The 15,520-nt window shown below is 40.1% G+C and overlaps 1 protein-coding gene across 1 annotated transcript; it reads right to left on the bottom strand.

Moving 5' to 3' along the window:
* Nucleotides 1-1,854: 1,854 nt before the first annotated feature.
* On the bottom strand, nt 1,855-10,121 carry LOC119718980 (sushi domain-containing protein 2-like). Its single transcript, XM_038188367.1, has 4 exons — nt 6,658-10,121; nt 6,385-6,495; nt 3,934-4,039; nt 1,855-1,863 (listed from the first exon to the last, which is right to left on the bottom strand). Exons 1-4 carry the CDS (start codon nt 10,119-10,121, stop codon nt 1,855-1,857), a joined length of 3,690 nt encoding a protein of 1,229 aa, XP_038044295.1.
* Between the last annotated feature and the right edge of the window lie 5,399 nt (nt 10,122-15,520).

Below are 15,520 nucleotides of genomic sequence, written 5' to 3'. Positions count from 1 at the left end.
CCTTTTACAGTACGTGAAGTCTTTCATACATAATGTTAATTTTTATGTTGGAAGATGTTGGAAAAACCAAGAAAACCATTCATGTTCTTGTAGTCTGGTTCCCAGACCCCACTTAAGATGAAACGGAGAATTTATAGACGTTGGGGAATGGTAAGATCAGAGAGTCAGTCTGGTAGGCTTGTACCTCTTCACAGTTGTGTAATCAATTGCAAAGAAAACGCGGAATAACTAATTTTGAAAAATTAGGAGCAGTTTTGAAAAAAAAAAAGTTTTCTCCAACGCTGGTCGGCCGACCAGCGTTGTAAAAATACCATTTTTCTTGAAAATGTCAGCACACCAGGAGCCACGAATTACAGGATGCTTTAGACTGTCATTTCCTAACAATCCAGCAAGGTTTTAAGTGATAATTTGATAAGTGATAAACGTTTTGGAATCAGTTGACCATTCCGAATTCCCAATAGTGTACTATTTAAATCCAGTCCTATAAGATTTGGCGATATGGCCGTGGAAACAAATACACACATACCTTTCGATTGTTCTGCTCGTTTGCTCGAGAAACTCCCAATCAGGCTGTCTGCAACACAAGATGTGCTCTTGCGTACAACTTGACCTCCAGTCAATTTACAGCGAGAACGTATACGTACGTATAGTCCATTGGGATTGTGCAGGATGAGCATTCTTTTCAAATCCCTGTTTTGTGATTTAAAATATTACCTTTTGGGTAAAGTCCCATGTATTGTAGTATTCAGATAAAGCGTGAAGTCACGTTATGTGTGGATTTTTATGACTTATTTTTACCTCGGAACAATTGCGAAATCAAGGACAAACAAATTCAGGTCAGTCCTCTCTTTTGTAGTATTAGGGCCGGCAGCATTGGGTCAGGCCTGTTGTTGAATTTGTTCTATTTGTATCGGTTGGCATTCCTCAAAAAGTAATCATAGATTTAGTCTTAAATTTGTATAGCACTGTAGTACAGTCTTGCCTACAACTGCTCCAATTCCTATGAAAGTCTGTGGATAAAATCCAGATGATTAGTAATTTACCCCATACAAATTGTATTCACACAGTAGAGGGATTTGTGTTGCAGTAATTACTGGTGTCTGATCGTTTCTAGTTAAGAAAGATCCAGGACTTGTTTGCCCTACTTCAATAAGGTTACATGAGTGTTATTATTGTGCTTTAACTGAACATAGTTATTGTGTTTTAACAGAACTTTATCTTAATGTTCTTATCAAAGAACGTGTCTTAGCAACGTTTGTAATGTTGGAATCTGGCTTATATTAGATAAAATAGCCATATCTGATAGACATTCAGAATGTGGAGCGTGAGGTGCCGTGTCGTACATATTTAACATTTTCATGGGCTTTGTGCTATTACTTCAGTTGTTAATCAATTGGAATGAAGCCAAATCAGATAGGCCTCCATTATGTCCAATTAGCATCAACGGATTTTCATGAGAGTTTCACCAGTTGTAAATAAAACTGTGCGCTTTACAATTTTTAAGTAACTAAAATCCACGATTCTATATTGTTGAGATATGTATAGCCATATTTTAATGCACATGTTTACCGGGACACGGTGTTAAGTCAATCCCCAGACAAACCCTATAACGAGGCTGCTCAGCTCACCTGGGATTTTTTACTTTTCTCTTTTGTTGTATTTCTTTTCTTCCAAACTTGGCAGAGGTCCCAAACTATATGCTGCTGAGTCACCTGACAGGACAATAACGTTGGTTATAGTGGGGAAAAAACAGCGCACCACCAAATAAAGAGATACAAAAAAACACATTGTGACCTTGGTTCTGACCCGATCTCAGCTGAAATGTGCACAGTGCATTCAGCTCAGTGGCAAGTATTATTTGATCTGAAAAGAACAAATAAAAGCGAACAAAAAGTTGTCAGAACCCCAGACGTCAATGCATGAGGATCAGACGTTTACGTATGCAGGGCCACACTATACGAACGTCTGATATATCCGTGCATGTAAAATGTATGCAACCCTGCCTCCTTTCGAAGTCGTGACGTCACGTCACGTAGTGCAGAAACTCGGCCAAAGCTGTTGATGATTGGTCAACAGCTGCCATGTTTTTGTCATACAGCATCGGGTTACCTAAGACAGAATAGAAGGTGCTCGCTGACTGGTCAGATTCTGGAGGCCAAGACGTAGTGAGTGGCGCACTTAAACAGACGGGAAATCCAAAATCCGCAGCAAAAGTTAGTTTTAGAAAGTATGGTATCGACCTAAAAAGTTTGTTACGGAAAATCGGTTTGGAGAAATTGATTATTACATAACTACAGACTACTTACGCACTGTGGGGTTTTGAAGGGGGAAAGGCGTTGAGGGTGAATGACAGATTGTTTTCATGATCCTCCTACAGCGTTCATGTGTGTTGGAACTCGGGGGCAGTAATCCGCTTTAAACAGGCCTCGGGTGATTACTATATATGGTATGTCTCCAAAAAAGTGTCAGTCTAAATATTGTTGTTATAACAACAAAATCACCAAGTGAATTTTGAAAATGTATTATTGTGAAGGTACTCCTAATCCATGGCCTAAACCCCAATGATTCGAATGGGCATGGACGCAAAGCGTCGGAGCCATTTTAATCAAAGAATATCCACCTTTTGAATGTTGAATATCCAATTATGAATTACAATCAATTATTGTTCCAACCGCTTGAACATGCGGCTTGTATAATCCGTGTTGAATGTCACGGGATACTTTTTAATACACGTTTATGTTAACACTGCAAGGATAAGCTCCCAGGTATGGTAGGGAATAGGCCGTGTGGCACATCACACCGCTATATTGTTACGTGTAACAAATTAGCTAAACCTACATCCAAATTTGGCATGAAAAAACGCCTCCTCTTTCTCAACCGAACCAGTTGCAATGCATTACAAAGGAAGGATTGTTGGGGAGGAGAAGGGCAATTATTTTTATTTAAACTTGCATGTTTGTCTTTGAAGCTGCGACATAAAACACACACACAGCGATTAATACGTATTCCTGCCTACGGATTGGTCAATAGCGCCCTCATGTGTAAATTGAGTTCCAGCTCTTCCCAACCCTCATTTTTGTAAGTCTTTAGGGTGCAGTATAAAAATTACCATATACAAAAGTAATAAATCCCCATAATTCAAAATTCTTTTAAAAATAGTTAAAATATTCAAAACTCAAAACTCTCACATGTGTTCAGGCTGCACAGAAAAATGATGATCAACATTGTCATCTTTCATTTTTGTCTTTTCAATTTTTGGTGGGTTGACCATTGATATTTCGATATTGTTAAATTTGGCAGATCGTTTTCCTGGAAATTTGTGAAATATAGGTCTACGTATGATATATGACTTGTTATCTTTCGATTTTTCTCCTCGGTTCCTAAAGCGCATCTGGCCTGTTTACCTAGGAATCTATCTCGTAAGACCTGTCACTACCCCCTCAATAGCTACAGTTCTGCTATAGTGTCTAATATCATATGGCAATCCTTCCTGGCTACAGGTACAGTTTTTCATACGGTACGGTTTCACAGATCCAAGCTTTTGATCTGCTGATTAGGCCCAGGCCTATACCTTACCTGTGGGAGATTGTTACATTTGGCCGATCTTTTTCCTGATAGTCCCGTATATGGTAAGGTCTGTTTTAATTGGGGAGGGATCGGGGGGGGGAGCTCAGTGCTAGATGACACTGTTTATATTCCAAGTTTAATGTTAAACTAAGACCTTGAAGAGATTAAAGGGATGGCAGCACTTTTAAGGGGAAGTCCCCTGTGTTTGAATAATCAGGTTGACCAATGATGGTGACGCAAGTCGTTGAAATTTTATGAAGTCGTTGAAATTTCATTATCAATTGGATTGCTTACTTCGTAGAATCAACAAGCTGCACCTTTGTCACGCGTTAAGAAAACCAATCTGGATTAGGAAATCTTTGTTACCTGAATCTGTTGCACAACGTGGCTGTCACTGGAGTTTTGAAAATCAAAGAGGTGGATCCTTGATTGTTCAAAGAGGGTGGCTAGGATGGGAGGGGGGTAGATGAGGCTTTGAAGTTAACAAATACAATTAAACATGTAGTTGGCTGTTTTCAATGGCCCTTCGAATTGAATTTATTTTGTTGACAAGTCACAAACACTCCACTCGTGATAATAAACACTCGATTGATAGATGTTACCCTGACATTCGAAATAAATTCTGCATGCATGACATTTTTATAGCAAACCTTTGCAATCCCCGTTTCAAATCTGAGTACAATCGAAGTTAAATCAGCGTAATATACATCTTGCTGTTAAAATATTTTTACGATGATATGATATTCAAAACAACATTCGGTCTATCCACTTCGCTGTAATAGTTCTAAGCGGAAAATATATGTTATAGCTAATGCAATATTTTTGCATATTTTAATAAAAACCTTTAGGCAAATACACTTTGCATATTAAATTGATATTTACTGATACATCTCACACACTTAACTATATGCTTTAATCTATACTTCGCTGTAAAACTTAAAAGCGAGAATACTTTGTAATAAAGGCAATATTTTTGCAAGTTTTAATTAAAACCTGTTCAAGCAATCTGATCACAATTCAACGGCAAATTAAACCAATTTGAAGTACACCCATGCCAATAACAATAATCTTAATATTAAATAAGTATGATAATCTATTCACTCCATAATACTTAAAAAGTATTTAAATTTACTAGGCTGTAACTCGTTTAGACAGAAATAAGTAGTAATTTCAATATTTTCGTTAATTCCATAATAGTCACACGTTGCGTTATCGTTGGCCTGTTCTACTCTAAGCTGAGAGGTCATTCCGTGTCAAATCGACACGATTTTTCACCCGACCCTCACAGATTTAAACGATATTTGGTGTGATGATTGGCCTTTATGAAAAAAAACCCAGAAGTGGTTTTTTTTTGTGGTAATTTGGCTCGTTAGTTTTGGGGATACGGGTCAACCAACATTTGACTAATTAGCATGACCTCCGAACTTTAAATACTGGTATCTTCAAAACTATAGCATCCAGAACGCCAACTTGTACATCATAATAAAGCTCTTTGAATGGCCTCCTTTTCTTGAAATATAAAACCAAAATCGTAGCTTGAAGCGCAGAGAAAATGCGTAACGAAATAACTTTTAACCTAAAATTACGAAAATAAAAATGTTTCAAATTTCGTTATTTTTTTCAGATGTTGGTGTATGATGTAAACAACAATCTTGAACATTTTTGTGATGCGCTCTTAAAGTTTTCAAGTTATGATTTTCTTTTCAGAGAAAGCATGTCCATGGATCATTTAAAATGTTTAAAAAGTACACCTTTCTAAATTAATTAACAAAAAAGGGATGTCAAAGAGTTTTCATGCATATAACAGGAATAGAAAGTTTCACAAAATATGTTGCCAAGTAAAATTCATGTCATGGTCCCAACTAGCTGACAGTCTTCGTTCTGTATTGACAACCCTTTATCGGTTAAACCATCTACATTCGTTACAAACTAAGAATTAATAACTACAATGTTTGATTTACAACGTACGTTTAAAATCAAAACATCTGATACATATATAACCGCAAACGTTACTTTTAAAATTTGTGTAATATTAAATGGAAAAAAGGAATTAAAAGGTTATTTTGTTATTAAATCCTGAAATCAATTAAACCCTTTTACCTTTGAAACGTAAACATTCTTAAAATAAACCGACTCTGTACAAAAGTCTAAGCAAACGGCTATTTGGAAAGTTTTCATAAAGCAAAGTTTAAAACATCATTCAACCATTAACATTATAAAACCTATAAACCATATTAATTACATTCCGTTTTTTGTAATGACGTTATACAAGAGCAATCACTTTTACATAAAAAGTTTAGTATACATAACATATTCATGTTTGAATACATGCATCATTATATAACTGTCGTTTTCAAAATTCAATTTCATTTTCACGAAATACCATAAAATCATACAATCATACAATTGGCAGGTACTTGGTTTTGTAACAAATTCTGCTTATTGTTACGAATATGCATCCGATTCAGACTCATATCCTGGTTAGGTACGCAGGTGATTGTGTAATTCAATTCATATTTTTTCTTGGTAATCTAAGCGAAATTATATGTAATAAGCTGGCTAAAAGGTCTACATATTAAGCGCGGCGATATCAATTGTACTAATTAATGATTTGGCTATAATGATCATGATCAAAAACAAACAATTTGCAACTGCTGTCGCGATACCGCTGCAGTGAAATTAAGCTTCTGACCTCGAAAAGGCCTGAATGCAACAAGAACCGACTAGAAAATTAATTAGAGTCAATGATTTCGTCAATCGTCACTGCATGGCTGTGTCTTACAAAAATAAACATTTCGCGTATGGACCACCTTGTACTTGTTTCTCTTCATGTTTCTCTTCCTGAAAAAGTAAATCAGACCACAGATTGCAAGCACAGCAATCACGGCACCAACAACAATACCAGCTATGATGCCAGGTGCTAGCCCTCCCTCCTCTCCATTTTCCATGCCAGCACAAACAGGGAGATCAGACGACCACAGACCATCTTCAAGACAGGTCAATCTGGAAGACCCTTTCAAGGTGAAGCCATCATCACAAGCCACATCCACAGTGGCATTCACGAGATACACAGACCCTGACAGCAATCCGTTCTCCATATCCCCCGGGAAGCCACAGTTGACGTCATCACAAACAGGGAGATCAGACGACCACTGACCATCCTCAAGACAGGTCAATCTGGAAGACCCTTTCAAGGTGAAGCCATCATCACAAGCCACATCTACAGTGGCATTCACGAGATACACAGACCCTGACAGCGACCCGTTCTCCACATCACCCGGGTAGCCACAACTGACAATCTTGACCAATCCTTTCTTGACTTCAGTTATTGTGACTGTTACCACAAGAGTCTCTTTAGCAAAAGACAGGCTGCCGGTGATTACCGCATCGAAGACACACTCAGTGGAATCGCCACACAGGTCCTTGATTTCCTGACTCACTTCGTTCAGATCAGGAATCTCGAAGGTCGGGGAAAACTCAGGAAAGTGGTATGTGCTGTAGTCAAATGGGGAAATGTACGTGAATATGGACTCCTCTGGAGCCACCAACCACTCCAAACCAAAATCGTGAAGTTCTTTTAGCGAAGAGCCAGGCTCCAGAATGGTTCCATTTGGAAACTGAAGGTCGTCATCTGGGTTTCCGTTTAGGTTACCAAGAAGTCCTTGAACTTGACCCTGGAACTTGGTGTCCAGTTGAGCGATGAACGACATCACCGCGGTGTCGATGTACACGGTGACAGCGATGCCAGCACTAACTGCTATGTTGATTTTGGTCATATCAGAGTTGAAGCGGATTCGAACACCTCTGAGGTGATGAACTTTGACTGGGAGGGAGTCAAGACGCAACGGCTCACCGTCTACAAGAATCAATGTCTCGTTCATGTTAGACATCTGTACCTGGACTTTGGAGGAATCGTTGGTTTGAAGAACAAATGCCGTGTACACAGATGCGTTGGTGTTGCGGTACCTCTCCATACGGGCTTGAAAGGTCAAGTTATGTACTGCAGAAGACGCCATCAGAAATTCTCCAGCTCCGTTGAAGGTGAACTTGTAGCCATCCAGACTTGTAAGATGGGGATCCCCAGTACCCCCAGCCGGTCGAGGTGGGTCGTAGTCCGAACAATCATCCGATGGCCTGTACATGTAATATTCTTCACAGTTGCTTGACAGTTTGCATAAGCAAAGCCAAGGAAGAACATCGAACCATTGATGTTTCCAGAAGTTATCTCCTGGACTGTACCTGTCGGCTGTTCCTCCCCCAGGGGAACCTACCAGGATATTACCGTCTGTTCCGTAACAACTCTGTTGACCTGCTCCAGTTGGTAATGAATTAACAGACCGATAACATTTCTCGGCACCCGGATGGAAGAAGGAATTCGCAAAATTCGCCTCCTGGAAGTTCTGGTCTCGGTCAGCTTGCCCTGTGTTGCAAGGAGATGCAGGAAGTCCAGTGGGAACAGTGGTTTTGAAGTGATATTTGGGAATATTGCAGATTTTTTTCACTATTTTCAAAACTTTATAGATTCTAATGGCCCATACAATCACTAATGGCAAAGCTCGTTTGCACACAGCCGATGGTGTGAGATATGTTGCTTGAAGAGACAAACCATCACCAATGAGGGAGTCAAGCTCGCTTGGATATATCATCAGACTACCGTTGTTCAAGACATTGCTCCTCACTGCAACACCTTCCATCAAGACTGGATTCCCATCGTTGTCGTAATCTGTATTTTGCATCATAACAGTCACATGTGAAACTTCTTCACCAAGACTTCTAGGATCCCAGGAGAACATGATCGGATTATCGAAGGTTAGGTTAATGATGCCATCTCCATACGCAGAATTTACCTGTTGAATTTGTACTAGTGGCGGCAGATCGTCTTCAGATGCAACGTAGACAATGCCGGAGTATGGAAATGATTCACCGTCGTCAAGTGAAATATAGACAGATGTAAGTCCGTTCTTGTAAAAGGTGGGAGTGATGCAGACAACAGTGTAAGAGTCGGTGCGTTCACCAGAAACAATTACGTCTCCAAAGCCAGTAGAAAATTTGCACTTTGCGGCAATTTGAAAGGAAATAGCATTTGTTTTCAAACAGGGAACAGTCATCGTGAAAAGCTCGCCACCAAGTTCTCGCAAATAGTACGGTGTCAACCTCAGCACTTTTTTATTGCTGGAAAGAGACAGACCAGCGGCGTAGCCATAGGATTCGGCCCTTTCATACCCATAGACGATGACGGAGAGGGGTGATGAATAAGGGTCAATCTGTTCGACGTAGTAGACACCTTCACCCTTCGGAAGTTGAACAGTAAGGGATATGTAACTAGTGTGAGGAACATCGCTTACAAGCGCATTTGTGCCGTTGATTGGAAAATGATTAAGATACACAGTTTGTCGAGATTCACGTTTCACAATGATATTGATGAAATTGAAGTAACCACTGGAATCTTCTCCTGAGTGAGGAGGTGTCGTAAATCCAAACACAAACCCAAAGTGTTCTTCGGCAGGAACCTGAATGATGGAGGGGTCGACTGTGATACCATCGATGGACGCCAAATGCTGCATCATCAGAGCGGGTTTGCTTGACGTAACGAGGCCGGAACCCGAAAGGCGCCCTTCCCAAAATTCACCCGGTTCCAACGACTGGTGTTCAAGGCCAGGGATGGTAAGATTGGTTTTGCCGAAATAAGCAACAATGCGGTAGATGTTGTCATCGTCACTGCGGGCTGCGGTGTAGATGTGTTTCTGTCCCCAGCTCTTAACGGGTACCAATTGCTCAGTCACCGTGTCACAATATGAACCAGCGTGGTTTGTGCATTCATTGCCACTGAACACAGCAACTGGTTTGTCACTCTGAATGATACTTCCTGTTAAATCTACCAAAATCCGACCTTGGATTTGAACTGCCTCTAGTTCATTGACAGTGAATCTCAACACATCACCTGGACTATAGCTCTGCCCTTCGAATGTAACAGCTCCTCGTAATATAACCTGGACCAAAGTGGAATCCTCTGTCCCAATGACAGCAAACTGCGAATTGTCGTCATCTATTGGTCTTGACGTCGTCACCACATATTGCATGCCAAGATTATTGGTGGGTATACTGAGAAAACCGTCAGTGGTGTGATCTTGATACATCAGACCGTAAACAGAAACATCAGAGCTTGCTGAAATGTCCAGCACCTTGTGGCCTCTCTCAGTGTTTTCCATCACAAGTTCAACCGGTACGTTGGTCCTTATAAATCCACCTGCATCGATCACAAAGGTCTCCTGGAATGGTTCCCCTGCTATTTCGTGCTTGCTGCTGATGGTGACTGTGGTTTGCTGATTACTGAACGCCACCACCAAAATAAACAGCTCCCTGGATTCGGGGCGGCCGCCATCGCTATTATCAATAAATCCAAGAACAAAATGTTTACCTCTTGAGATTCCAAAGCACCGAGGCTGATTGTTACTAGGTAACTGCAGATCCATAGCCGATATCGAATTTTCTGGTAAAACAAAGGCCAAAAAAATGACCAGCCAGAAAAGAGGTCTCTTCATTACAGGCTTCATTCTGCCAACAAAAAAAACGGAGAATTTTTAAAAGACTATAACTACTGAGTAGGCATACTTGGTCAAAATAAGAGAGTGGAGTTGCAACAAAATGTGGGTTGTTTACAGGCGTTCCCCAAACAACTTGTTGCCGACAAGACTTATTCAAGCTCCGCCCCCAAATCGGCAGGTCTCAAGGTGGGTCCACTTCTTAAAATGATTCTCAGACCGTCTTGGATCTGCACGCCGTATTTCATGCTCTTAAATTTGGGCACGGTTGGGGCAAAAATAATGTGCCTAATGAACCCTACTATTGACCAGGACATATACGTGTACATTTGTATATATAGAAACATATATAAATACAATCTTTAACTCATTCTTAAGTAATTTTATCAGACTTTTTTCCATTCTAAAGTATTGGTATCAGGGGGTCAATCTGAAGACTTAAGTCCCAAAATGGCGCTTGTGCGCGACATGTTAATTAAACTCGAAATTTAGGACTCTTGACCTTGGTCCCCTGACCCCCATCCGACCTAGGGCAACTTAAGAATGGCCATTTCGGAACTACCCCCCGACGGGCAATCGATAGGTACCATCAAACCTTTTGTTCTCAAATTGTTAATTAAACTCAACCAAGCTCCCGGTCTAAAATGAATGCCCGATCAACCCCTTGCTACTGATTCAGACGAAATTGAATGATCAACGCGCTACTTTTAATTTGAATGCATCTTTTACAGGGACGAGTGAAGCTAAAATACGATAGATTGCTCAGATGGTGAAATTGAACAATTTTTTTAATTGTTAAATGACGATCTGCGTGCTCTTTGAATTTCAATCTAAATGAAATGAGCCAGGTGTTAAATTGAATGAAAACTTGGTGAAGTTGGCCGGGAAAACCTATATTTAAGTTTAGTTTTAAGATTTGGCGACATGACTCATGGAAACAAATAAAAAGTTACCTTTCAATTTTCTGTGCAATCGCTCGAGAATTCCCAGTCAGTCTGTCCGCAGTACTAAAAGTGCAACTGTGTAGAACATGTATTTCCAATCACTTTACAGCGAGAATCGTGTACGTTCGTAAACCCAATGGGATTGTGCAGTATGAGCATTACACACAATTTTTTTTTCAAATACCTCTTTATGATGTAAAATATTACCCTGGAGAGATTGCAAAACTCAGCCGGGTACTTTCGGGGGAAGTCCCTTGTATTGTAGTATTTAGGTAGACCGTAGAGTCACGTTCATGTATGCATTGTAATGACTTAGTTTTACCTGGGAAAAATTGCGAAATTAGGCACACAAATACGGGGCATGTCCTCTCTTTTGTAGCAATGGGTTGAGTATTGGGTCAGCCCTGTTGTTGAATTTGTTCTATTTGTATCGGTTGGAAAGTTAGCAAACCGTACCTGCCTTAAAAAGGAATCATAGATTTAGTGTTCAGTTTTGTAGCACTGTAAATACAGTCTTGTCTACAACTACTCCAATTCCTATGAAAATCTGTTGATAAAATCCAGAGATGTCACAGCTCTTCAAATGCTAATTTTACACCGCCCCAATGGTAATCCGACACAGTAGGGGGGTTTTGTGTTGAAGTAATTTTAGGTGTCTGCATTTGTAGTTCAAGACAGATCCAGGCCTTGTAGGCCCTACTTTAATAATGTTACATGAGCGTTATTATTGTGCTTTAACTGAGCATATTTTGTGTTTTAACAGAACTTGTATCTTAACGTATCTTAGCAAAGAACGTATCTTAGCAAAGTTTGTAATGTTGGAATGTGGCTAATACAAGATATCATAGCAATGTCTAATAGACATTTAGAATGTGGAGTGTCAGGTGCTGTGTCGTACAAAATAGCATAACATTCTTTGGAATGGAGCCTAATCAGATAGGCCTCCATATGTCCAATAAGCATCAACGGATCTTCATGAGAGATTCACCAGTTGTAAATAAAACTGTGTGCTTTACAATTTTAAGTAACTAAAATCCCCGATTCTATATTTTTGAGAAATGTATAGCCATTCCTTCATGCATATGTTTACCGGGACACGGTGTACTATTCGTGCTAAGTCAGTCCCCAGACAACAACCCTATCATGAGGCTGTTCTGCTTACCTGGGATTTTCACTTCTCTCTTTTGTTGTATTTTTTTCTCCCAAGCTATATGCTGCTGAGTCACCTGACATTTCAGCACAAATTACGTTGGTTAGTGAGAAAAAAAGCAGCGTCCCACCATACAAAGAGATAAAAATAAACACATTGTGACTTTGGTTCTGACCCGTTCTCAGCTGAAACGTGCACAGTGCATTCAGCTCAGTAGCAAGTATTATTTGAACTGAAAAGATCAAATAACACCACAAAGCGAACAGAAAGTTTCTAGAACCCTGAGCACAACCTCGTCCCCAGTGGGTCTACTTTACTTTCAACCTCGTTTCCAATAGTAAGCCCTGGATAGGATACTTTCTTCCTGTATCCCGATTCGATACCGCAATTGGCAAGTACTGGAGTCATATCGTGTACTTGGGTGTTGTTATTTCCAACGTGCATTACGTGTTTTCACATTCATTTTAATTATGACGTCCACACCTTCCCAAAAATAATCTTTTCCAATTTTCTACTGTTCGACTTCTTATTTGGTACGAAAATCGCCTCCTCTTTCTCAACCGAACCAGTTGCAACGCATTACAAAGGAAGGATTGTTGGGGAGGAGGAGGGCACTTATTTTCAAACTAAACTTGCATGTTTGTCTTTGAAGCTGCGACATAAAACACACACACAGCGATTAATACGTTTTCCTGCCTACGGATTGGTCAATCAATTTGGCGGCAACCATTAACGATGATTGGCTGTTTAGAATCCCAACGCTAATTGGCTGCCTAGAATCCCGACGGTTGCTATAAAAAGACGATATATTCATATTACGTCCGCAATCGTGAGAGATTAAACGGCAAGCATGGAAATTTGCACACGGCACCAAACCAATTTTTCCGTGGAGTATAATGGATTTGATCATTACGTGATAAAATGTCTTGTCCTAGAAATAGGGTCTACATTGAGAGTCACATGCATGCGGTCACCACGTGTGGGTTGTGGTGCATAAACACAGGCCCTTCATTACCTCTCAAATCCAAACGGAGTTATACACGTGTGTTAGTTTTACAACTGCGGAAAATACTGGATTAAAAAAAATTATTAAAATGCGATAGTACGAGATTGAGGATTTTTTACACCAACCACAAGGAAGTTTGGCAAGCGGCTCATGTGGAACCACGTTTCATCGTCCACTCAGGCACTCACAGATGAAGACTACTGACCTTGATATCTGTTACTGGAGTACACATCCAAATATCTCACTCACCACACGGAATTATATCGTTTGAAAAAATGCATAACATTGGAATATCATCTGAGATGTATTGATCGGTAAGTTTCAATTTGATTAATTCTGTTATTTATCCAATTATAATTATATTTTAAAAAACGAAGAATTTTATGTTTTGGATTGTTTACTTACCATATTTGCAAAGGTCTGGATGAAAGCAAACTAACCAAATGTCGCACTGTTCTTGAGAAAAAGACAAAAAATCCCGATTGATTACTTTTGACGCGCCGGACATTTTGTGGCATAGGCATACGTATTTCCAGCTGTGTCCATTCAGTGTTCTGTACACGTTGTGTTTGTAACAACACATAATACAAACAGCACCAATACACAGATGTTGTTTCTCGTACGTCCGCAGAATGCGACGCACCGGTGGAACATGTGCGGCAGGATCACGACTCCTGATAGTCAAAATGTTGACCCCGAAATTCGTTCTCGCTGGAATATTAACAAAAAAAGCCCAGTTTCTTAAAAGAAATGTTGTGCGGACGTTTATATCCTACTTTTAAATCCTTTATCCAATTAATATCGTTTCGTTTAAAACGCGTTTTGTAGCCCAATACCGGGCCGTTAATTTGTGAACTATAGGCCTACGTATAATATGACTTATCTTTCGATTTTCTCTTCGGTTCCTAAAGGATGCACCCAAGTATAAAATTCTTTTAAAATTACTCAAAAATCTTACAGGTGTTCAGGCTGTCTCAAAAGTCTCACCCAAAGAGGACCAGCCCTAAAACGAATGATATTTCCCAAACTGGAAAAGTAGCCATTTTGGAAAAAAGGTTCCTCTACAACATGGCTAAATAGCGCCACTTTCGGACCGAATTGCATCCAAAATGCTCAGAAGAGGAGGCCCCAAGTTCAGGCCAGAGGTGCAGTGCCAAATGTCTTCAATTCCCCAATCTCAAAACTCACTAATATAGAATAATTTGAGTGTATAACTTTTATATATGAGCTCGGCTGACGGATTTTTTGTCTATTTACTGGGGTGTACCCTCAATAGCCGAAAGTTTGTTATTTTTCCCAAAGCCACTGTTACGGCAAAAAAGAAGGATCCCTTACTCATATTTCATCAGCCCTGAACATGAGAAACTTTTATGGGAAACTGTTATAGCATTTCCCTGCTATATAGCGCCCTCGTGGCGTTAATTGAGTTCCAGCTCTTCTCAACCCCCATAAGTCCCCTCCCCTATTTTTCTCGACATTGCTTTAATCGGCTGATGGCTTATCGGACCTTTGAATATTTGTGAGAACTTGTTGCAGATCCGCCGAAGAGGTGACCCCTTTGAAATACTTTTTCTTCCCTCCTCCTTGGTTCCGCCTACAGAAAAAAAAACTATTTCGCGTCATAGCGCATGCGTGGCGCGGCGGCCATTTTTGTAAGTCTATAGGGTGCAGTTTAAACATTCCCATAGACAAAAGTGATAAATCCCCATACTTGAGTCTTTTAAAAAATACTCAAAACTCTCACAGGTGTTCAGGCTGCACAGAAAAGTGATGATCAACGTTGTCATCTTTCTTTTCTTTTCAATTTTTGGTGGGTTGACCATTGACATTTCAAGATTGTTAAATTTGGCCGATCGTTTTCCTGGAAAGTCCCATCTATTGTAAGGTCTGTTTTGATTGGGTGAGAGATCTGGGGGCTGAGTGCTTATGATTAACCATGACCTTGAAGAGATTGAAACGCTGGTTGCACTTTTACGGGGAAGTCCCCTGAGTTGGAATAATCAGGTTGACCAATAATGGTGACGCAAGTCGTTGGAATTTCATGATACGTTATCAATTGTATCGCTCACTTCGTAGAAATCAACGAGCTGCACTTTGCTCACGCGTTAAAAAAAACCAAATGGATTAGGAAATCCATGTTCCCTGGATATGTTGCATGGCACAGCATTGTAACGATAAGTTGTAACTATAGTTTTTTTTAAATCAGGCGGATCCATAATTGTTCAAAGGGGGTGGCTAGGGGGGGGGTAGATGAGGCGTTGAAGTCAACGAATACAGCTACAAATGGCTGTTCTCAATCTCCCTTCATGCG

Source organism: Patiria miniata, unplaced genomic scaffold (genome assembly GCF_015706575.1).
Source record: "Patiria miniata isolate m_02_andy unplaced genomic scaffold, ASM1570657v1 HiC_scaffold_13, whole genome shotgun sequence".
NCBI lineage: Eukaryota > Metazoa > Echinodermata > Asteroidea > Valvatida > Asterinidae > Patiria > Patiria miniata.
The sequence above is the reverse complement of the archived record's forward strand: the minus strand, read 5'-3'. Positions and strand labels throughout refer to the sequence as shown.

What these genes read in the sequence shown, in the direction of transcription:
- LOC119718980 (XM_038188367.1), bottom strand. Translation starts at nt 10,121, where the DNA reads ATGAAGCCTGTAATGAAGAGACCTCTTTTCTGGCTGGTCATTTTTTTG. An exon ending in TTCCCGGGGGATATGGAGAA is followed by an intron (nt 6,496 to 6,657) that starts CGGATTGCTGTC and finishes TGGAGAGGAGGG; the next exon opens with AGGGCTAGCACCTGGCATCA. An exon ending in AGAAACATGAAGAGAAACAA is followed by an intron (nt 4,040 to 6,384) that starts GTACAAGGTGGT and finishes TTAACTTCAAAG; the next exon opens with CCTCATCTACCCCCCTCCCA.